This window comes from Leptodactylus fuscus, chromosome 5 (genome assembly GCF_031893055.1).
Source record: "Leptodactylus fuscus isolate aLepFus1 chromosome 5, aLepFus1.hap2, whole genome shotgun sequence".
NCBI lineage: Eukaryota > Metazoa > Chordata > Amphibia > Anura > Leptodactylidae > Leptodactylus > Leptodactylus fuscus.
Genome location: NC_134269.1, coordinates 182,065,852 through 182,089,077, shown reverse-complemented (window position 1 = coordinate 182,089,077; position 23,226 = coordinate 182,065,852). Strand labels below are relative to the sequence as shown.

The 23,226-nt window shown below is 42.2% G+C and overlaps 1 protein-coding gene across 1 annotated transcript; it reads left to right on the top strand.

Annotated features, from left to right (window-relative positions):
• Nucleotides 1-9,108: 9,108 nt before the first annotated feature.
• Nucleotides 9,109-23,226, top strand: PFDN1 (prefoldin subunit 1). Its single transcript, XM_075274936.1, has 4 exons — nucleotides 9,109-9,244; nucleotides 14,632-14,798; nucleotides 20,725-20,809; nucleotides 23,086-23,226. The coding sequence occupies exons 1-4, from the start codon at nucleotides 9,212-9,214 to the stop codon at nucleotides 23,167-23,169; spliced, it is 369 nt and encodes a 122-aa protein (XP_075131037.1). The 5' UTR covers nucleotides 9,109-9,211; the 3' UTR covers nucleotides 23,170-23,226.

Sequence of the window (23,226 nt, the reverse complement as noted above, 5' to 3'; positions counted from 1 at the left end):
AAAAGTAACCCTGTTTTGGAAACTACACCCCTCACAGAACATATCAAGGGATGTAATGAGTAGTTGGACCCGACAGCTTTTTCTCAGATTTTATTAACATTGGGATGTGAACATGAAAAATTTGTTTTTTTTTCAATAAACCGTCAATTTAGTCCAAAATTTTTTATTTTTACAAGAGGATAAATGAGAAAAAGCCCCCCAAAGTCTGTTACACGATTTGTCCTGAATGCAGCATTAACCCATATGTGGTCATAATTTGCTGTATGGGAACATGGTGGGGCTCAGAATGGGAAGATTGCATTTTGGTTTTGGAGGGCAGATTTTGCTGGAATAGTTTTGAGGTGCCATGTAGCATTTGCAGAACCCCTAAAGGACTAATACAATGGAAACCCCTCAAAAATGACCACATTTTAGAAACTACACCCCTTAAGGAATTTATCAAGGGGTGTTATCATTTTGAGCCTAAGAGTGCTTCCTAAAAATTAATGTACAATGTGAAAATTAAAATTTTTAAAGAAATATGCCATTTCGGTGCCCAATATGTTACACCCACTTTCTGTCATCAGAGACATGCACTCATAAAACTATTTAGTGGGCTATCCTCGTTAGAAACAAGTTATAATTGTGTGTGTAAACTGCTGCTTGGGCATATAGCAGGACGCAGAAAGGAAGGAGCAGTGGGCTTTATTTTTTGGGGGGTACAGATTTGGAGGAGTTTCCTGATGCCATATTGTTTTTTTTAGATCCCTGGAGGTGCCAGTAATTTTGAATTTCCCAAGAAGTGACTCCATTTTGTAAGGGAAATTTTACAGTTTCTACAAATGTAACATGGTATACAAAATCCAAGAATCTAAATCAGCTGTCCAAAAGCACAGAGCACTCCTTCACATCTGCGCCATCCTGTGTGCCCAAGCGGCAGTTTATGACCTCATGACACCCCTTTGACACTGGTGTGCCCAGGATAATGTACCCAATGCAATATGTAGGTAGAAATGGCTGCTTGAGCACAGCCGAGCACACGAGGGAAGGAGCGCTATTTTGGGTTTTGTAGCACTGGCCAGACCCCAGGCTGCAGAAAATACTTATGGGCACCCCCTGATCTCGCCGCATGGGGGGGGGGGAACCACATACAAACCTGGCCTGTGGGCATGCGCAGTAGGTTCTGCCCAAGGCCTAGAAGTTTGACCGTCAGCGCCGGAAGAAGACGCGTCAAGAGGCCGTTCCTGAAGTAGATGGAGGCATCGCTGGAGAGTTCTCTCGCAGCATTGGGGACACCCCCAGTGCTGTTTGAGTGCTGGGGCCCGCCCCAGGTGCTGCAAGAGAACACATTTGCATACCAACGAAAACCAGGATTTCTACGGAACGGCGGCATGGAGAAGACATCTAAAGGTAGGATAAGAATAGCCTTTCTTAAGGTTATTCCTACGTGTCAACGAGAAAAAAAATAGATTTTAATGGTAGAATTCCTTTAAGGAGCATTATACGTTAGGTCGGAGCATTATGCTGTGGGGGCACTTTTGGGACGTTAGTGTCCCTACACAGTATAATGTCCCATTATTGTGCCTTGTCAGGGTCTGGAGTTGCTCGGTGGGGTGGCATAGACACACAAGTCCAGATTTTTTTAGTCCATAACAAAGGTAGAGTTTATTTTCACTCAAAAAGATAGTGCAGCAACAAAAGGAAACAATACAAAATTAAATACCTGCCCGGCTAGACTCTACCTAAACATAGAATAGGTTACCTCACCTAGAATAACAGAAATCCAAAAAAGCCATTTGAATCACTCAGGACACAGCTCCAAAAATATGACCTCTCTGTCAGTTTTCCAGCCAAACTCTGCCAAAGTGTTGCTGCTGGAGCTGGCTTCTTAAGCCTCCTTGATGAGCATCAGAGAGCAGCTGAGTTGCTGCTGGAACATCCCCAAAGTGTGGACCAGAGGGGGGTGGAATGACAGGTCCCACTACCAATCCTACCTGTCATTCCTAAAAATCCAGCCCAGTACTGAGCATTTACTAAAATGCTCAGCAGACGAAAGTTGTCTGCTGAGAACAACCATTCCTGGAGTTTTCTCATCTCACCCACCTGAGTAGTCTGGGTGAGATGTACACCCCCTCCATTACCTGACCAGCCATCGGCTTACAGTCTCCTTAGTATGCCACACACAGTGTGACACAGTTTCCTCTGGGTACTCCTACCAAATAATTTTACCAAAAGGCAAAAAACTCCAGCTTTAGGCTGAGGCCCCATGTTGCGGGAATGCAGCTTTTTTTTGTTATAGATTTTGTCGCTTTTTTTGAACCAAATCCAGAAGTGGAATGGGCAGAAGGTAGAAGTATAAGAATTCCCTATATATCTCCCATTCCTTTTGTAGCCATTCTCATGCTCAAAAAACTGCAGCAAAATCTGCAACAAAAAAAGCTGCGTTTCCACAACATGGGGCCTTAGCCTTATAATATATTATATTATATATACAGTGGGGCAAAAAAGTATTTAGTCAGTCACCAATAGTGCAAGTTCCACCACTTAAAAAGATGAGAGGCGTCTGTAATTTACATCATAGGTAGACCTCAACTATGAGAGACAAAATGAGAAAACAAATCCAGAAAATCACATTGTCTGATTTTGTAAGAATTTATTTGCAAATTATGGTGGAAAATAAGTATTTGGTCAGTAACAAAATTTCATCTCAATACTTTGTTATATATCCTTTGTTGGCAATGACAGAGGTCAAACGTTTTCTGTAAGTCTTCACAAGGTTGGCACACACTGTTGTTGGTATGTTGGCCCATTCCTCCATGCAGATCTCCTCTAGAGCAGTGATGTTTTGGGGCTGTAGCTTGGCAACACAGACTTTCAACTCCCTCCAAAGGTTTTCTATAGGGTTGAGATCGGGAGACTGGCTAGGCCACTCCAGGACCTTGAAATGCTTCTTACAAAGTCACTCCTTCGTTGCCCTGGCGGTGTGCTTTGGATCATTGTCATGTTGAAAGACCCAGCCACGTTTCATCTTCAATGCCCTTGGTGATGGAAGGAGGTTTGCACTCAAAATCTCACGATACATGGCCCCATTCATTCTTTCATGTACCCGGATCAGTCGTCCTGGCCCCTTTGCAGAGAAACAGCCCCAAAGCATGATGTTTCCACCCCCATGCTTTACAGTAGGTATGGTGTTTGGATGCAACTCAGTATTCTTTTTCCTCCAAACACGAAAAGTTGTGTTTCTACCAAACAGTTCCAGTTTGGTTTCATCAGACCATAGAACATTCTCCCAATACTCTTCTGGATCATCCAAATGCTCTCTAGCAAACTTCAAACGGGCCCGGACATGTACTGGCTTAAGCAGTGGAACACGTCTGGCACTGCAGGATCTGAGTCCCTGGCGGCGTAGTGTGTTACTGATGGTAGGCTTTGTTACATTGGTCCCAGCTCTCTGCAGTTCATTCACTAGGTCCCCCCGCGTGGTTCTGGGATTTTTGCTCACCGTTCTTGTGATCATTTTGACCCCACGGGGTGAGATTTTGCGTGGAGCCCCAGATCGAGGGAGATTATCAGTGGTCTTGTATGTCTTCCATTTTCTAATTATTGCTCCCACAGTTGATTTCTTCAATCCAAGCTGGTTGCCTATTGCAGATTCAGTCTTCCCAGGGCTACAATTTTGTTTCTGGTGTCCTTTGACAGCTCTTTGGTCTTTACCATAGTGGAGTTTGGAGTCTGTTTGAGGGTGTGCACAGGTGTCTTTTTATACTGATAACAAGTTTAAACAGGTGCCATTACTACAGGTAATGAGTGGAGGAAAGAGGAGACTCTTAAAGAAGAAGTTACAGGTCTGTGAGAGCCAGAAATCTTGATTGTTTGTAGGTGACCAAATACTTATTTTCCACCATAATTTGCAAATAAATTCTTACAAAATCATTAAAATCTTAATGTGCCGTCACTCGGTTCTTACAAAATCAGACAATGTGATTTTCTGGATTTGTTTTCTCATTTTGTCTCTCATAGTTGAGGTCTACCTATGATGTAAATTACAGATGCCTCTCATCTTTTTAAGTGGTGGAACTTGCACTATTGGTGACTGACTAAATACTTTTTTGCCCCACTGTGTATATATATATATATATATATATATATATATATATATATATATATATATATTATAAAACTATAATAAATATAATTTTTTAGTGCAGTTTTTGAAATTACAGCTGGAACCACATCAAATTCACTTTTCACACAAATGCAATTTTCTGTTGCAGTTTTGATGCAATTGTAAATGGATCATGTGAATTCACCATTAAAGCTACACCATCCTATACTTTTCATATAGCACATACAAAAATTTACCTTTCATTATGGAATATTTACTATTATAGTCTTATTAAAGGGGCTCTATCATTAGATTTTCGCCATTTGAGATAATCACATGCCTGAATAGCCTTTAAAAAGGCTATTCAGGTGCTGCTAATCGTTTTAAAAGAGACCCACCGTTTTAATAATATACCGGTAAAACCGATATGCTAATTAGCCCCTCCGTGCACCCCCCAGCGTCATACCTTGCTCACGCCCAGGTCTGTTGTTTGTGCTCTAATTTAGTCCTCCTCCTCCCTGCGAGTAACCACCTCCAGCGTCTGTATTCTCGGCGGTAGTGAATTGAAATCTTGGGTATGCGCAGTAAGAATGCCCGAGTGCCAGTGGCGTAACTAGGAAAGGTGGGACCCCATTGCAAACTTTTGACATGGTCCTCCCCCCTATAGGCGTGCAGGCTATATGTGAACAAGAGGGTGACGTGGAGTGCAGGGTGTGCATAAGCAAGAGGGGGAATGGGGTGCAAGCTGTGTGAGAGCAAGAGGTTGATGTGGAGGGGGAACCCCCATTCCACTGCACTCTTGCTCACCCACAGCCTGCACCCCCATTCCCCCTTCTTTCTCACACACATCCTGCGCCCCCATGTCACCCTCTTTGCTCACACACTGCCTGCACGCCCATGTACCCCTCTTGCTCACACACAGCCTGCACCACCCATTCCTTCTTGCTCACATAGGGCAGAATAAGGGGTGAGCAAGAGGGGTACATGGGTGCAGAAGGAATGAGGCTGCAGAGGAGTATTGCGCAGAGTTCCGTAAGTGCAGTGTGTAACTACAGGTTGGTGTGAGTCAGCTCTAAAGGCTCAATGTAAACAAGGTTTGTGTGATCGGGTTAAGGAGCTCTGGCTTGGTCACCCAGATCCCCCTACTCTTGAACAGGCCATGACTTTGGCGGTCCGTATTGATGGTAAGATCCGGGAAAATTTAAAAGAGAGTAGGGCCTGTTTCCTCCAAGTTTTCTGTCTCTTCCTCTCTTTCTCCTGAAAAACTTACCTTTCCTCCCATCACTTCTGGTGAGGAACCCATGCAACTGGGAGCTGTGGACGCCAAGACACGACGAGAGCATCGTCTCAGGAATAACCTGTGCCTGTACTGTGGTGCCTCTGGTTATGTCATCCGAGACTGCTCGATCAGACCCTTGTCACCAGGGAAAAAGCTTCAGTACTCAGGCAACCAGGTATTTGCTAAAAATAACAATAAGATGTTGTTATCTGTGTCTCTGTCCTCTGGGGCCAAATTTGTTTCTGGTAAGGCCCTAGTTGACTCTGGGTCTGCAGCAAACTTTGTTAAATATTTGGTTGTTGCATCTTTGGGCATTGAGCTTTTGCCACTTAACACGCCTCTGTCTGTTACTGGAGTGCATTTTACTCCACTGGCCAGGGGTAAAGTCCGTTTTAAAACCCCTTGATCTCTTTGCAAGTGGGCTCAATACACACTGAAGTCATAAGTTTCTTTGTTATGGAAAATTTGTCTTCTGATGTTATTTTGGGGCTCCCTTGGTTGAACCTCCATAACCCTATTTTTGATTGGGGTATAAGGGAGTTGGTAAAGTGGGGAGATCAGTGCTCATCCGACTGTATTGCTTTGCACTCCTTAGATTGTGTCGGTGAATAGAAGGTCTCAACTACTGAAAGTTGGGAACGCCCCTCCAGTCTTAAAACCCAGCAGTATCAGAAAAGCCAGGTGAATAAAAAACGTTTGCCTGGTCCTCAACTGTCTGTTGTTCAAGCAGATTTAAAATACAAGGCAGAGAAAATCCAGGATCCCCCTAGAGCTCGTTTATCTGGTGAGGGTCTGGTGGCCTCTCATAAAAAGGGGGGTACTGTAACATCTCTGCTACTGAGGAATTGTCATCTAGCAATTCCCTAACAATATATCAGTGTACCTGTATACATGGAGCACATGCAATAAGTTGTGGATCAGTGACAAAGGAATGCTCACCAGGTTTATCTGTACAGTATAGGCACAATTCTAGTGGAAATGTAACCAGGAAGCTGTATAATGGACTGATGCAATACCCAGTAACCATAGGGACTTGTCACATACGGCTGGGGAACGTGTATACGAAATTTGCTGCCTGAAAAAGACAACTGGCACTATGATGCAGTAATGACAGAACTTTAATAAAATTTTGCCTGAATAAAGTTGTGTCTTTACTCCATTGTTGTGCTCAGTGGTGAACCTAGCCTCTCTGCTGCCTGAGGTGGCCGATCAAAAGACGATTTGATTTCAATGGGGAGCGCACGTATATCGGCACCCATAGAAATCAATGGAATCTGTTTTTACGCCGCTCATTCTGAACAAGTTTACGTTCAGAATGAGCGGAGCGTGAACTCCGTGTGAAGGTTCCCTAAGATGTGTGTTCTTAAACTATGGCAGGGTAATTCTAGCTGCTCAATCACGAGCAATTCCACATATAATTAATAGGGGGAACAAAAAAAAAAAATACTGTGGAAAATAAAAAATTGTGATTCAACGCTATTTTTTTCCACAGTGTTTTTTTAGCTGCGTCTCACTGTTGGGCCTAATCCTTATCATCTGTGCATCACACTATAAGGATAAAGCCTTGCATAGCAGGTCACAGCAAAAAAAGTACTGTGGGAAAAACCGCAGCAACATCGCATCATAGTTTTTCCTGCAGCGCTTTTCACAGAAAGTCAGTAGAGGTTTCCTCTGCAGACTTTCTTCTTCCAATATACCTATAGGGAAACCAATGGCGGTTCTGTAGGTATAAGTGACATGAAGCAATTTCCAAAATTAGCATACTGTATATACTCACACATACCACGCGCATTATACCATATATACCTACACAGTCACACCTATACATTATTACAGCATATATACTCACACACAACAAACATACAGTACTCACACAACATAAATGACAAACTATAAGCAATTGTACACATATATACATATTAAACATTAGATTTTACCAAGCAAATACCCACTCACATTTGTCTGGAGTGAAGCTGTTCCATTGCTGCAGACTTCTTCCCTTCTTTTTTTTTTTGTAGATTATGAGCCACACATAGAGCTCACAATGTAAATTTTTTTCCCTATCAGTATGTCTTTGGAATATGGGATGGAAATCCATGCAAACACGGGGAGAACATATAAACTCCTTGCAAATGGCTTTTTTGGCCTTGGCGGGATTTGAACACCAGGACTCCAGCACTGCAGTGCTAACCACTGAGCCACCATGTGGCCCTTTCTTCCTATCCCCACACGCTATGATCAGACACTGCTGGGAGGGGGAAGGGGAAGTCCAGGCTGTACATAGTAGTGCCTGGAGGGTTAAGCAGCTGCACCTTCCCCGCCCTGGCTGTCTTCACATAACATCTCTCTCCCTGGCCGAAAATACCCCAAATTACCCCCCGTACAGCTGTCACCAACTAAGAGGAAGATGAGACCCCATGGACTGTTATACCCCAAATCACCCCCCCCCCATGCAGCCGTCACCAACTAACAAGAAGATGAGACCCCACGGACTGTTATACCTCAATTTTTTACTGAAATTACCGCATGCAACTTACAGAACTCCAAACTTGCAAGACTTTTTTGGGTAAAAAATATGCAATTCTATTCTCCAGGATGTAATTAGGAGAACAGTGCACTCTGTACGCCACCCTATAGGAGGGCAGTGTCCTTAACATCATGAACGACTCAGTTATAAAGTCTTTTTAATCATAATAATGTGGATATAATTGCCGAATCAGTATTTCTGTCCCAAAAGGAACAGATTCCCAGCTATGGACAGCGCTGTTTCGGCCTATTGGGCCATCCTCAGCATAGCGTAGGGATACTGATTTGGCAGAGTGAGAGACTATAGACCAGGGTCAGGGGACAATCGTACACATCAGGGAGAGTGTTTGCCTACATAGGCAGTACGGAGACTTACAAGTCATTTCTGCTCCGCTAGGGATTGTGGGTAAAAAATATGCAAATCTATTCTCCAGGATTTAATTAGGAGAACAGTGCATTCTGTACGCCACCCTATAGAGGGCAGCATCCTCAGTTATAAAGTCTTTTTAGGGCTAGTTCACACGTGGGCAAAGAGGCGGATTTCGCTTCAAAATCCGCCCCTTTACAATGGTGGTCTATGTAGACCGCCGGGCTTTTTTTTTCCGCTAGCGCTTCCGCCCCCGGCAGCTCCCTCCTATGTCGGCTCATTCATTTGAGCCGACAGCGGAGGGGAAAGCCGCGACCGCGATGGTCACGGCAGGCGGGTTTTGACAAGAGAGAGACGCGGCGAGCCTGCACGAGTCAAAACCTGCACGGGCAGTTCACGTGTGAACTGACCCTCAATCATAATGTGGATTTCAGACTTTTTTGGTCAGAGATTTCTGATGGCTCTTTAGCGGAGGGAACCCAATGCAAATGTGAGCCCAGTATGATTCAGTAAAATAAGTACATTTCAATGAAAGTAAATATACAAACTGTACATATATACATATTACTGATATGGTATCAATTATAATGTCATTAAAATAATTAATCTTTTCATTTTAAAGACAGAGTCATATTTTTGGGGCACTATTTTCTGACTCCATAGCCCTGATTCCTAATTTACAACATGACGTTTTGATTACTTTTATTCTTGTATTTGAATACACTATAAACCAGACATCGCCCCGTCCCCGTCCCGTCCATCTCTCTACTCTCCACTTGTTCTTAGCCCCTCCCTCCGATCATGTGACCGATGCGTCATCACTGCTTCAACGAGCGACTCCCTTCTTCTAGGCTCAAAGGATGACGTCATCCATACTCCTATAACCAATCACATCGAGGGATGTTGATAACTGTCAAAATCAGTCACATCTGCGCATTCTACATACAGAGCCAAGATGGCGGCAGCGGTGGACCTGGAGATTAAAAAGGTACAAGACGAGGGGCACGTGCCCCGGGTACTTCATTGTGCGGTACAGGGCGCTATAATCTGGTAGTCGGTAGTCGTATTCAGGACTGACCCTGTCCCTTCTGAACATAGCTGCGATGTCTGTGCAAAGCACACGGTTTCCGTAGCTACAAGTCACGCTGTGTTCATAGATATAGTGATGTCAGGGGATGGGCAGAGTCTATCAGTGTTTCAGTTTAGGCTGCATGGAGACTGTGGTTGCGACTGTGGCACTCGGGGTGCTCTGTCTGTGACTTCTAGTTGACTGAACCCCTCTGAATTTTATTGGCGACTAGTATCGTAATGCGACCCAATTCAGTTACATTAGTGAAGGAATCACAGGGCGACACAGCAACGTGTGAGCTGTGGCCAAACTCCCAATGTTTGGTGCGCTATATAATGGCGTTTTCTCCCTCACTGTTGTCTGTTCTCGGCCATTATCTAAGGATTGTATGTATAGCTTATATTGTATGTATTGTATTGTATGTCTGTAGCTTACACATAGCAGGGGTCACTGTTGCTATTATTATTAATAACAACAACCAGATCCATACTTTCAATTTCAAAAGGGCCTTGGACAGAGAACAGCATGATTGGTTGGTTGCTATGGACAACTAACTTTTATTCTTTTACACTTTTTTTTTTTTTTCCTTTTATATGTTGTTTGGGCATGTAGTATGACCTAAATAAAAATTGTTATAAATTTTTGCTTGACTTACAGTTAAAGGGATTCTATCATTAGAATTCCCTTTTTGTTCTGGACTACCCAACCTCTTTGGCCTGCTAATATCTGGACCCCCCCCTTCCTCCTCCATCATTTTGTTCTCCTGTCCTGTCTTACCCTTGTTTGTCGACGATTGTTTTGTTCATGTGAAATGTTCTTTTTTTTTTTTTTTTTTTTTATAACTCGTTATTGCTTTATCTGTGCATTATACCGTCATCCCCTTTGTACAACTCTCGGTTTGGATACGGATTGTTTTTTTTTTTGTTTTTTTTTACTTTATTGAAAAATCCTTTAAATAATCAGTTAAAAAAAAATAAATCCTTTTTTAACTAAGTACACATAGGAATAGCCCTAAGTAAGGCTATTCCTCTCTTACCTTTATTATACTGATCTGTGCCGCCATACCTGAGAAAAATCTTCCTTATGTAAATCAGTTTTCAGACAGCACTGGTGGCGTTCCCCTGCGCTCAAATGGCACGGGGGGCGCCCTCTCTGCTGTTTGAAAACTCTTCAGTGACGCCTCCATCTTCTTCTCTGGACCGCCTCTTCTCTCACGTCACCTTCATTCTTCGTCCAAAAGTGCCAACAGCATGTGTCCGTTGGTCATTTTCCTGTGGCTTCTCCTGTTGAAGAGGTGGACCAGAGGCCCCGGGCAGAGCAGACTGTGCAAGCCCGCGACCACAAGAAAAATGGCCGCTTACACAGTAGAAGAAGATAGAAGCGTCGCTGGAGATTTCTCTCGCAGTGCCCCCAGTGCTGCGAGAGAACTCATTTGCATACCGAAGAAAACCAGGATTTCTGTCAAATGGCGGCACGGAGAAGACATCTAAAGGCAGGAGAAGAATAGCCTTTCTTAAGGCTATTCCTTCATGTTAGGGACAAAAAAAAAAATGTCATTTTAATGATAGAATACCTTTAAGGCTATTCCTACATGTACTTACTCGAGTATAAGCCGACTTTTTCTGAACAGTTTTTATGCTGAAAAAGCCCCCCTCGGCTTATACTCGAGTCTGGGTCCAACTCAGGGGCGTAACTACCGCGGTAAAAGCAGTAGCGGCTGCCACAGGGGGGCCGGCAACAGCCTCTACCTCTGTTTTTTTTTTTCTGTTTTTTTTCTTTTTTTTTAATAGGCCGTTACCGGCTGGAGTTACCCTACTTACTTACCGATCTTGGCAGGAGCCGGGATCGGTAAGTGACGCTGTGGGCCCCACAAACGCTATTATACTCTGGGGTCTTTTCAGTATAATGATCGGAGACCCAGGAGAGGTAAGGAACATTAAAAAAAACAGTTACCTCTCCAGGCAGGCTACGGGCCTACTTGTGTGAAGTCCCTGTCGTCACATGACCGGGACCGGCGTCCATATGCGTCATGACGCATGACGTCCCGGACGTCATTGAAGATGGCCGACAGCGGAGGATAGTGCAGCAGAAAAGACCCCAGAGTATAATAATTGTTCATGGGTGTTCACAATCAAACATATTACTGTGTGCAGGGGCCACCATGGGGCATAATACTGTGTGCAGGGGCCATTATGGGACATAATACTGTGTGCATTGCTATCTATTTTAATTTTTGAAATTTTCCAGTAGCTGCTGTAGCCCCAGGTTTAAACTCGATTCAATAAGTTTTCCCAGTTTTTTGTGGTAAAATTAGGGGCCTCGGCTTATATTCTGGTTGCCTTATACGGTAGTTAGAAATGGAGTTCTAATGATAGAATCCCTTTAATGGTGGCTATTTTCTTCTGGTGGAGGTCCCTGCTGCACATGATTGTTGAAGCAAATCAGCATTCTCAGTGAGTTACACGGGATGTCACTGATTGGCCTGAGGAAAGAGACTCGGGACCTCACAGTTTGCGAGGACAACTTCTTTAAATAGAACCATTCGGAAAATTCAACCAACATAACTACCGTATTTTAAGGTTTTAGAGGAGGAAAATAGGGAAAAAAAAAATTAAGGAAAAAAAATTGGTGAAATATTTAATAACCTAATAATATAATATTTCACCAATGTAAATAGAACCGGGGGCTTTCGGACACAGGGATACCAAATGTGTATGTGTTTCACAGTAATGTTTTTGTTTTATATGTATTGTAGGGATATGGGGGTGATTTGAACATATCTATCTATCTAATCTATCCTGTCTGTCTGTCTGTCTATCTGTCTGTCTATCTATTCTATCTAATCTCATCCATGGATGGAAAGAGACACCCTGCAGTGAAGCTATGTAAGAAGAGAAAAAGGGGCGGGCCAGACGGGTGAAGGAGGTGTGGTTTTCTAAGCAAACTTGAAAACACACCTCTTTCACCCGTCTGGCTCGTCCCTCCTTCACTGCCTCTCAGATCTTGCTTCTGCAATGAAGCCACACAGGCAGGGAAGGAGGGGCGGGCCAGACGGGTGAAGGAGGCGTGGTTTCAAGCTTGCCGAGAAAACCACGCCTCCTCCTCCCGTTTGGCCCGCCCCTCCTTCCCTGTCTGTGTGGTTTCATTGCCGGAGCCAGATCTGAGAGGCAGTGAAGGAGGGGCGGGCCAGACGGGAGAAGGAGGCGTGGTTTTCTCGGCAAGCTTGAAACCACGCTTCCTTCACCTGTCTGGCTCGCCCCTACTTCCCTGCCTCTCATATCTCGCTCCTGCAAACACGCGACACAGACAGGGAAGGAGGGGCAGAGCAGGCAGGCACCGTGCTGCTCGCCGTGCTGCTCCTCATAGACGGGACACAGACGCTGCATTCGGACTATAAGACGCACACACATTTTCCTCCCATATTGGGAGTGCGTCTTATAGTCCGAAAAATACGGTATATAAGTTGTAAGGAAAAAAAAAAGGTTGTGGCTCTTGGAAAGCCAGAGTGAAACTAAAAGATTGATTTCAGGGCTAAGGGGTTTAATCCTTAAACTGCAGCAAGACCTAATAATATGTGTAACTTCCTGTTATAATATGTAATGGTATGAAACAACTGACATCCACCTATGGCACTGACTTCCAGGAGTTAATCCCATCCCACAAAAGAAAGCCCTGAACCAGCTTCCTCCAACAGAAAAATAAAAATATAATGCTTCTCTTAAGATGGTGGTGCAAAAACAATTCATTTCTTATCCCCAAAAAGATTATTCTGCAAAATTAGTAGAACGTGAAACTCCATATGAATTGAGTACTGCCATAATTGTACTGATCCATAGAATAAAGCATGTTTCTTATGTTGCATGGTGAAGGGCAAAAATTTTAAAATGTTAAAAAGCAATCCTAGAATTGATGTTATACAGTGTTGGCCAAAAGTATTGGCACCCCTGCAATTCTGTCAGATAATACTCATTTTCTTACAGAAAATGATTGCAATCACAAATTATTTGGTATTATTATCTTCATTTAATTTGTCTTCAATGAAAAACCACAAAAAGAATTGTCAAAAAGCCAAATTGGATATAATTCCACAGCAAACAAAAAAAAAAAGGGGGTGGACTTTCGGTTTGGATCTCTGTGTGATTTTTGACGCCAAGGTGTTTTGTTCTTGTCCTCTCTCTTGTGTGCGATATGGTCGGGCGTGGATTGGGATGGCGCTGTGGCGGATCTCTGTTTGTTTGTTTAATACCTGTTTGTTTGTTTTTTTGTTTGTTTTTTTACTGTTCCCTTATTTTTGCTCTGTATATGTATTATCCTGATTGTATTGTTTAACTTGTTACACCTTCTTCAATAAAACGAGTTTAAAAAAAAGGGGGGTGGACAAAAGTATTGTCACTGTTTGAAAAATCATGTGATGCTGCTTTTAATTTGTGTAATTAACAGCACCTGTTACTTACCTGAGGCACCTAACAGGTGTTGGCAATAACTAAATGAGTCCGTTTTTATTCATATGCTAATTGGCTTCCACCCAGCAGGGGAAGTTCCCAGCAGCCTCCTCTCTGCTATTCTCTCCTATCTGTGTGTGCAAGCAGTAAGTCATCAGCAGCAGCCTGTGCTGTACACATGCATAGAGAGAGATGAGACTTCCGGGGTGCACCAAGAGGCTTTCTTTAATAGATGCTGCACCACAGATTCTGGAACAGTTGGATTGTTTTTTTTTTAATTGCCACCGTTCCTAAGCATTCTGGGCTTAGTTTCTGCACGAATTATGCTAATTAGGCTATCTACTGTCAAGTGGACAGTCTTTGGCTCTCTACTCATTATACAGTCAATAAGCTAAAGAACAGTGAGTAGAGAAAGAAAATTCTAACTCTCTAGAATCAATGACGCAGCACCTATTGAAGGAAGCAAAGAAATGGAGTTGGTAGAAGTAGTAAAGGTCCCCTTTAAGCTAATGGACAGATTAGGCCTGGACAAAGTTTAGCAATTAAGTATAGGGAGCTGTTGTAGATGTAAACCTGTCACTTGAGCAAATGCCCCTCTTAGTAGCTACAGCGCCCTCCCCTGGGCCCTTTGTCCCTCCCTCCTTCATTAGTTAAAATAGCCACCCACTCCCTGGAGCCAGCACTTACAACTCTCCATGTTGTCAGTGTAAGTACATCTGCCAAATACACGATTGGAAGAAAACTTAATCCATTTATGAAGCTTTATTGCATTTTTCTTTTCCCCCCTCTTTTCTTTTGTCCTTCATTATTTAACCTGTTGAATGGTTTCCATATTTAGTTTATTATAGTCTTTGTTCTTCACAGGCCTTTACAGAACTTCAGGCAAAAGTAATTGACACTCAACAAAAGGTGAAACTTGCTGATCTTCAGATAGAACAACTAAATAGAACAAAGAAACATGCTCATCTTACAGACACTGAAGTTAAGAACTTGCCTGATGAAACGCCAATGTATGAAAGTGTAGGAAGGATGTAAGTAAATGTGTGTTATATTCATGTATAAAGCAGAACTGTAATCTGTTAATTTCATGTCTGTATCCAACCCATAATAGATCTATGTTGTGTGAGCATATTGACAAGAGCCTGATTTAGAAACAAAAGATTTTCCAATGTAGAATGTGTTTAAGAGAAGTTAACTAAGTGCCAATGCTATTGAATCAGGATACGGCTACATTTTACTTTTTATATTCAGTTACCTCTGTCTGTTTAGCGTTTGATAATTTATTTTGCTTATATAGTAGTAACATGTTTCACTGTGCTTTATAAATCTTATCAGTCATTGTTCCATATAGAGGCTCACAATTTAAATTAAGTATCAGTATGTCTTTAACCCCTTCCCGACATCCGCCGTAATAGTATAGCGCTGCCGGGAAGCACTTCCCGCAAACCTGTATGCGCACCATGCCCTGCATGTGTCAGCCGTATGTTACGGCTGACAATGACCGCCAGCATCTCCGGGGTTTTGTTTTACTATGGTGCCGATCGGCACCCCCCGTGACGGTTTCGGGGCGTGCCGATGTTTGTAGGGGGCAGCCCGAGGTCTGATCAGTGACCCCCGGGTCTGCCCCATCACTTACCCCCTCCATGTACCTGGTTGATCCTGCCCAAAAGGAAGCTGTCAGCCCTGTGCGTCTACACAGGCTGACAGCTTCCTCTACACTGCAATACATGTGTAACATGTGTATTACAGTGTATATCTGGTGAAGCAGTGATCAGAAGATCACTGTTTCAATCCCCCATGGGGACAGAAAAAAAAAAATTTAAACTTTTTTTATTTTTACTTTATAACAAGTTTAAAATAAATTAGAAATAAAGTCCCAAAAATCCCTTTTTCCCCATATAAAATGTTTTATTATGTAAAATAAAGAAAAATAGAAAAAAAATTACATATTTGGTATCATTGCGTCCATAATAACCTGAACAATAAAATTAAAACATTATTTAACCTGAACGGCAAACGTCATTAAAAAAAAACCTAGAAAACCGCACAAAATAATGATTATTCACCACCTTTCCCTTACAAAATGTTCAATAAAAAGTAATCAAATGGTCAGATGAAAACCAAAATGGTACCAATAAAAAGCAGAGGTCATCCCGCAAAAAATAAGCCAATCAGCTCTGTCTAGCGAAAAATAAAAATGTTATGCCTTTCAGAAGATGTCGATGCAAAAATAATTGATTTTTTTTCCCTAAATTGAATTTTATTCTGCACAAATAGCAACGCATTAAAAAATAATATAAATGAGGTATCGCCATAACCGTATCGACCCGCAGAATAAAGGTAACATGTTACTTATGCTGTACGCTGCACGGGAAAAAAAAAATGCTAAAAAGCAATGCCAGAATTGATGTTTCCTTTTACATCCCACCCAGAAAGAGTTAATAAAATGTAGTCAATAAGTTACAGGCCCCAAAATGGTGGCATTGAAAAGCACATCTAATATCGCAAACACCAAGCCCTCATATGGCCACATTGCCAGAAAATAAAAATAAAAATCTAGCTTGTACAATGTGAAGACAAAAAACCCCAAAAGTCGCCAAATCATTAGGACATAAGTGGCTGCGACTAGAAGGAAATGTATAAGCTGTGCGAGCGTTTTCAGGGGACCCCCCATATTTAGAACTTATGAGAGATAATACACCAGCGCTGACCCCCCAGAATGCCCCTCTTCCCCATCCGTGTCATAGGAGCTAGTGGGAAAATAGAATGGGATTTGGTGTACCCAATTTACTCCGCACAGCTTACATATTCACTTCTGGGTTACTAATGCTCACTATATCACTTGATAAATTCTTTGAGGGGTGCGGTTTTCAAAATGGGGTCACTTTCTAGAGATTTCCACTGTTTTGACTCCTCAAGGGCTTTGTAAATGTGACATGGTTCCTGAAACTGATCACAGCCAGATCTGCCCTCTGAAAGCTCCTTGGCACACCTTCCCTTATGCATCTCGCTGTGCGTCCATATATTAGTTTACACCCATAAGTGGGGTACTATGGTAGTCGGGAGTACTTGCATAACAAATTGTGCGATGTGTTTTCTCCTTTAACCCCTTGTGAATGTGCAAATTCTAGGGCTAAATGAAAATATTAGTAAAATAAAATCAGATTTGAAAATTTCACCTCCATTTTGTCTTAATTCCTTTTAAATACTTATAGGGTTAAAATAGTAGGTATATGTTGTTTTGGCTTAAGGGGTGCAGTTTTGAAAATGGGGTGATTTATGGGGGCTTTAATACAAGGGTCTTTCAAAACCCCTTCATAATTGGAGTAGTCCCTTTAAAAAATGGGTGACTAAAGTTTGATGCCGACATAACGCAGAGATCTGGGACATGAGATTTATGATATAATTTTGGCGGTCTGACTATTTGTATGCAATGCACATCATTTCAAACTTTATAAAATGCATATTTTTCTAAATTTCCACCAAATTTCCTATTTTTTTCATAATTAAAAACACCCAACATATCAACCAAAATTTACCACTAACATGAAGTATAATGTGTTATGAAAAAACAATCTCAAAATCACTTTGGTAAGTTAAAGTGTTCCAAAGTTATTGCCACATAAAGTGACACATGTCAGTTTTGAAAAATCGAGCTTGGTCAGGAAGTCAAAAAGTGCCATCGGCGGGAAGGGGTTAAAGAGGCCTGGAGGAAACCCATGCAGACACTGAGAGAACCTACCAACTCCATGCTGGCTTTGAACCTAGGAATCAATGCTGTAAGGCAACACTGAGCTAAAATGTATCTCCAGGGAACCAGGGTGTACGTTAGTTGTACAGCTTAAGGGTGAGTTCACACTGAGTATACGCCAGCTTATTCTGAAAGTAAAACATGTTCAGAATCAGCGGCGTATAAAGCAGCTCCCATTCATTTCTATGGGAGCCGGTATACGAACGCTCCCCATAGAAATGAATGGGCTGCTTTTTTTCACTACGAGCACTCCCATTGAAGTGAATGGAAAGTGCCGGCGTGTACGGCAAGCTCTGCTCATTCCGAGCCGTTCACGCAAGCACTTCCCATTCACTTCAATGGGAGTGCTCGTAGTGAAAAAAAGCAGCCCATTCATTTCTATGGGGAGCGCTCGTATGCCGGCTCCCATAGAAATGAATGGGAACTGCTTTATACGCTGCTGATTCTGAACGTGTTTTACGTTCAGAATAAGCTGGCGTATACCTGAGTATACGCCGTAATAGTATAGCGCTGAACTCACCCTAAGGCTAAGGCCTCATGTTGCAGAAACAAAACTTTTTTTGTTGCAGATCATGCTGTGTTTTTTTGAGCCAAAGCAGTTTGTGGATTGAGCTGAAGAACGTATAAGAACTTCCTATATAGTTCCCGTTCCTTTTGTAGACTTTGGATAAAAAAAAAAAACGCAACAAAATCTGCAACAACAAAAAAAAGCCGAGTTTCTGCAACGTTAGACAATCCTTTTAACTTTTAAATAAGCTGGGGCAATGAAAAAAAAAGCATAATCACTTGTCCCTTATGCTCCGGTGTTCTCTTGATGCTTCCCAGCTGTTCTGTTCCAGCAGCTTCTCCTGAGTTTCTTGCTGAGTTCCTGACTGGCCTCCCCGGTGATGTGATCAGGCAATCAGCGGCCTTAGGAAGTGACATCACATGTCCTTCACTGATTGGCCTCAGCGGTCACATGACAATCAGTGGCATCAGCCATGAGGTATCGCTGTAATCGTACCGTCCCACAGAATAAAGGTCACATGTTACTTACACTGTATGCTGCATGGCGAAAAAGGTAAAAGGTATTTAGAGCTTATGAGGGAAAATATACCAGAAGTGACCCCCAGAGTGACTCCTCCAATCATAGGAGCTACTGGGGACATAGTAGGGAATTTGGGGTTTGCAATGTACTCCGCACAGCTTATATATTCCCTCTTCGCCATCCGCTGTGCAGTCACGTCTGGGATACTAATTCTCACTACACCCCCTGATAAATTCTTTGAGGGGTGCAGTTTTCAAACTGGGGTCACGCCTTTGGGGAATCCACTTTTCTGGTACCTTACAGGCTCTACAAACATGACATTGCGTCCAGATACCAAACTTCTGAATCTGTACTCCAAAAGCCGCATCGCTCTCCTTCCCTTCTGTGCCCTGCTGTGCGCTCAAACTGCAGTTTATGCCACATGTATGACACTGATGTACCCAGGATAACGGACGTAATGTCATATGTGGGTATAAACTGATATTAGGGCACAGCCGGACACAGAAGGGAAGAAGGTTATTTGGTTTTTGGAGCACAGACTTAGACGGTTTGGTTTTTGGATGGCATGACACTTTTGCAGAGACCCTAAAATTGCCCCTACAAAATGGGGTCACTTCTTGGGGAATTCCAGTTTACTGGCATCTCCAGGGATCTGTAAGATCAGAAAGTCCCACTAAATCTGTACCCAAAAGCTAAAAAGCGCAGTTCTCCTTCCCTTCTGAGCCCTGCTGTGTGCCCAAGGAGCAGTTTACACCCACATATATAATTTTTTTACCCCCGGGATGGCCCACTTAATACAGTCCTATGAAAAAGTTTGGGCACCCCTATTAATGTTAATCATTTTTAGTTCTAAATATTTTGGTATTTGCAACAGCCATTTCAGTTTGATATATCTAATAACTGATGGACACAGTAATATTTCAGGATTGAAATGAGGTTTATTGTACTAACAGAAAATGTGCAATATGCATTAAACTAAAAGTTTGACCGGTGCAAAAGTATGGGCACCTCAACAGAAAAGTGACATTAATATTTAGTAGATCCTCCTTTTGCAAAGATAACAGCCTCTAGTCGCTTCCTGTAGCTTTTAATCAGTTCCTGGATCCTGGATAAAGGTATTTTGGACCATTTCTTTCTACAAAACAATTCAAGTTCAGTTAAGTTTGATGGTCGCCGAGCACGGATGTTCCCACAGATGTTCAATGATATTCAGGTCTGGGGACTGGGATGGCCATTCCAGAACATTGTAATTGTTCCTCTGCATGAATGCCTGAGGATTTGGAGCGGTGTTTTGGATCATTGTCTTGCTGAAATATCCATCCCCGGCGTAACTTCAACTTCGTCACTGATTCTTGAACATTATTCTCAAGAATCTGCTGATACTGAGTGGAATCCATGCGACCCTCAACTTTAACAAGATTCCCGATGCCGGCATTGGCCACACAGCCCCAAAGCATGATGGAACCTCCACCAAATTTTACAATGGGTAGCAAGTGTTTTTCTTGGAATGCTGTTTTTTTTGGACGCCATGCATAACGCCTTTATGTATGACCAAACAACTCAATCTTTGTTTCATCAGTCATCAACTCATCGGAGTTTTTGGGTGCTGGGTACTAGGAAAGGGGAGGGGGTGTTATGGTTGCCCCTTCCCTGAGCTTGAGGACTGCGTTCCCCCCCCCCACACACACACATTTGGAATTCAGCCTGGCTGAATATAGGGTATCTGCAGTGCTCCTATTAACCCCTTCCCAATGGAACAGGAGCACTGCAGATACCCTATATTGAGTAGACCGGGCACTTTCAGACACAGGGATTATTGTGTATGCGTTTCACAGTAATTTTCTACTTTTATATGTATTCTAGGGAAAGGAGTGATTTAGAACTTTTTTTTTTTTTTTATTAAAGCTTTTTTTTAATCACTATTTTATGGAAGATTCTATACATTACTATTGCGGCTGGTCATAGAAATTTTTTTTTTTTTTTTGCTTGACTCGGATATAAGCAGAGGGGGGCTTTTTCAGCACAAAAACGGTGCTGAAAAATTTGGCTTATACTTATATATTACGGTATATAGTAGTAGGTTTGTGAATGATTAACAATGTTATGCAATGAACTATTGATCTATTTGGATTTACATATTACTTAATACCTTTTAATATAAGCTGTCTTATCTTTGTAGGTTTGTTCGTCAAACTAAAGAAAAAATTCATAGTCAGCTACTGAATAAACAAAAAATTGCAGATGACAAGATTTCCGAGATAGAGGTTAGTACCATTTCATATGTACATATGTCATTGAAACAAAATTATAGTTACGGGGAGGGGAAAAAAACATTTTTTTGAGGTTGCCCTCAACCTCTGAAGAGATATAGAGAGAGTTAAAGAAATCTGTGTGGCTGAACTGTATAAAATTAAGACAGAAGGATGCCAAATGTATTATTATTGCTGCCAAAGTGTGTATTCAAGAAGAAATGGCCACCTCTATTAAGACAGGTAGAAAACTTTCTTCCAGTATATTGGAGATGGAAGTAAAACTGTAGAATTCCTAAGATTAGAAATGGGGAAAATAAATTTTGGAAAGTAACGTTTGATCAGCGTTTTCAGAAGGAAACTTTTAGAATTGTAACTTGTATTGGGACAGCATCACCACTAGTTGTATGGGCTGAGCCCCATTGTTTCTGGAGCCTTAGGGTGCATTCGCATGGAGTAAAATGGAGTGTATTTTGGAGTGTAATTTTACACGTGTAAAAAAAATTACGCACGTATTTTGGAGCGGTTTTTTACACGTGGAGTTTACGGAGCATTTTTTGGAGCGTTTACGCGTGTAGAAAAACACGCTTCCAGAAAACGCTACGTGTAAAAAATGCTCCAAAAAATTACACTCCAAAATACACTCCATTTTACTCTGTGTGAATGCACCCTAAATGTTATGAAGGAATTGGCATGTTCAAGTCAAACGAGGCAAAGAGTCCAGATTGCATCCACTCCAGAGTCTTTAAAGAACTCCGATCAGTTTTGCTGGTTATAGGTGATGTAACCACTCAATCCTGACAGGTGATGTTTCTAAAGTGTGGCCAATGTTGTAGCCATCCATAAGAAGTGTAGCAGATAGAGATGAGCGAACACTGTTCAGAACAGCCGTTCCGAACAGCACGCTCACAGCACGCTCCCATAGAAATGAATGGAAGCAGCCGGCACGCGGGGGGTTAAGCTGCCAGCAAAGTCTGCGTGCCAGGTGCTTCCATTCATTTCTATGGGAGCGTGCTGTTCGGATCGGCTGATCATCTCTAGTAGCAGAGAAGAAGCTAAGAAATTCCCAGAAAAGATAATTGACCACCCTAAAACAAGCAACTATTTGGATCTAAAAAATATCCATGGCTTTATTGAGGTCTGATCATGTCAAACTAATCTTATTGATTCCTTTGACTATGTCACAAAAAGTGTTGAATGAAGGTGGTGAATGAAGGTGGTGCTGTCGATGTTGCTTGAAGCTTTTTATGTATTGCTGTTCTCAGAGATGAAAATTGGTTGAGGCTGCAGTGGAGGTTTCAGATCTCCGGTGGTCCCTGCTGATATACAGGTGACGAACAGGAAAACTTACTTTGTTGCTCATAGTACAGTGCACCTTGCATTATTATTTATTTTTTTTTATATAGCACCATTATTTCCATGGTGTTTTACATTTAGGGATTTACATACAGTAAACAAAATATACAAAACAAATATAATACTAACAATGACCGACTGGCACAGTGAGAGGGCCCTGCCCGCAAGGGCTTACAGTCTGAGGGAAGAGGAATAGAGACAGAAGGTGAGGGGAGATGAAAACATTGGATGCTATGGGTAGCAAGGACATTTACATTTGTTTATAAATCTGAATGTATTATATTCATTTCAAGGAGCTATCCAGTTTCTAATATAAAATAGGCCATCAATATTCAATCTGCAGACATTGAAGTCTATGGGGCAACGCTGCAGTTCCTAAAACCACCACTACACCGTACAGCAAGTGAGTAGCGCTGGTTTGTATAGATTACTGGGAGCTGTGCTGCTATCTGCTGGGGTGCCAGATGTTGACCTCTGCAAATATCATATTGATGGCCTATCCAACTATAGCTCTGTTAGGCTTCGTTCCCACGGAGTAATGCGCCGCTCATTCTGACACGTGTTTACGTGTCAGAGTGAGGCGCTTCAAATCAGATCCCATTGACTTCTATGGGTGCCGGCTTACGCGCGCTACCCATTGAACTCAATGGGAGGCTTTTTTTACCTATTGCTTTCAATGTTATATGAGAGTATCACATTGAAAGCAATCGGTTAAAAAAAAAAAAAAAAAAAAAAAAAGCCTCCCATTGAGTTCAATGGGTAGCGTGCGTAAGCCAGCACCCATTGAAGTCAGTGGGATCTGTTCTGAAGCGCCTCACTCTGACGTGTTTACGTGTCAGAATGAGCGGCGCGTTACTCCGTGGGAACGGAACCTAAGATATAGAATTATCCCCTTAACTATGTGAATTTTACCAATATTCAATTTTGTTTTGTAGCAGAAAAAGGCGTACCTGGAACGAAGTGTGAAAGAAGCTGAAGATAACATTAGAGAAATGTTAATGGCTAGAAAATCAATGTGATGGCAGTAAAATGTTATTGTATTCCTTCTGAGTATTAAAGTGGTTCTGATACATTCA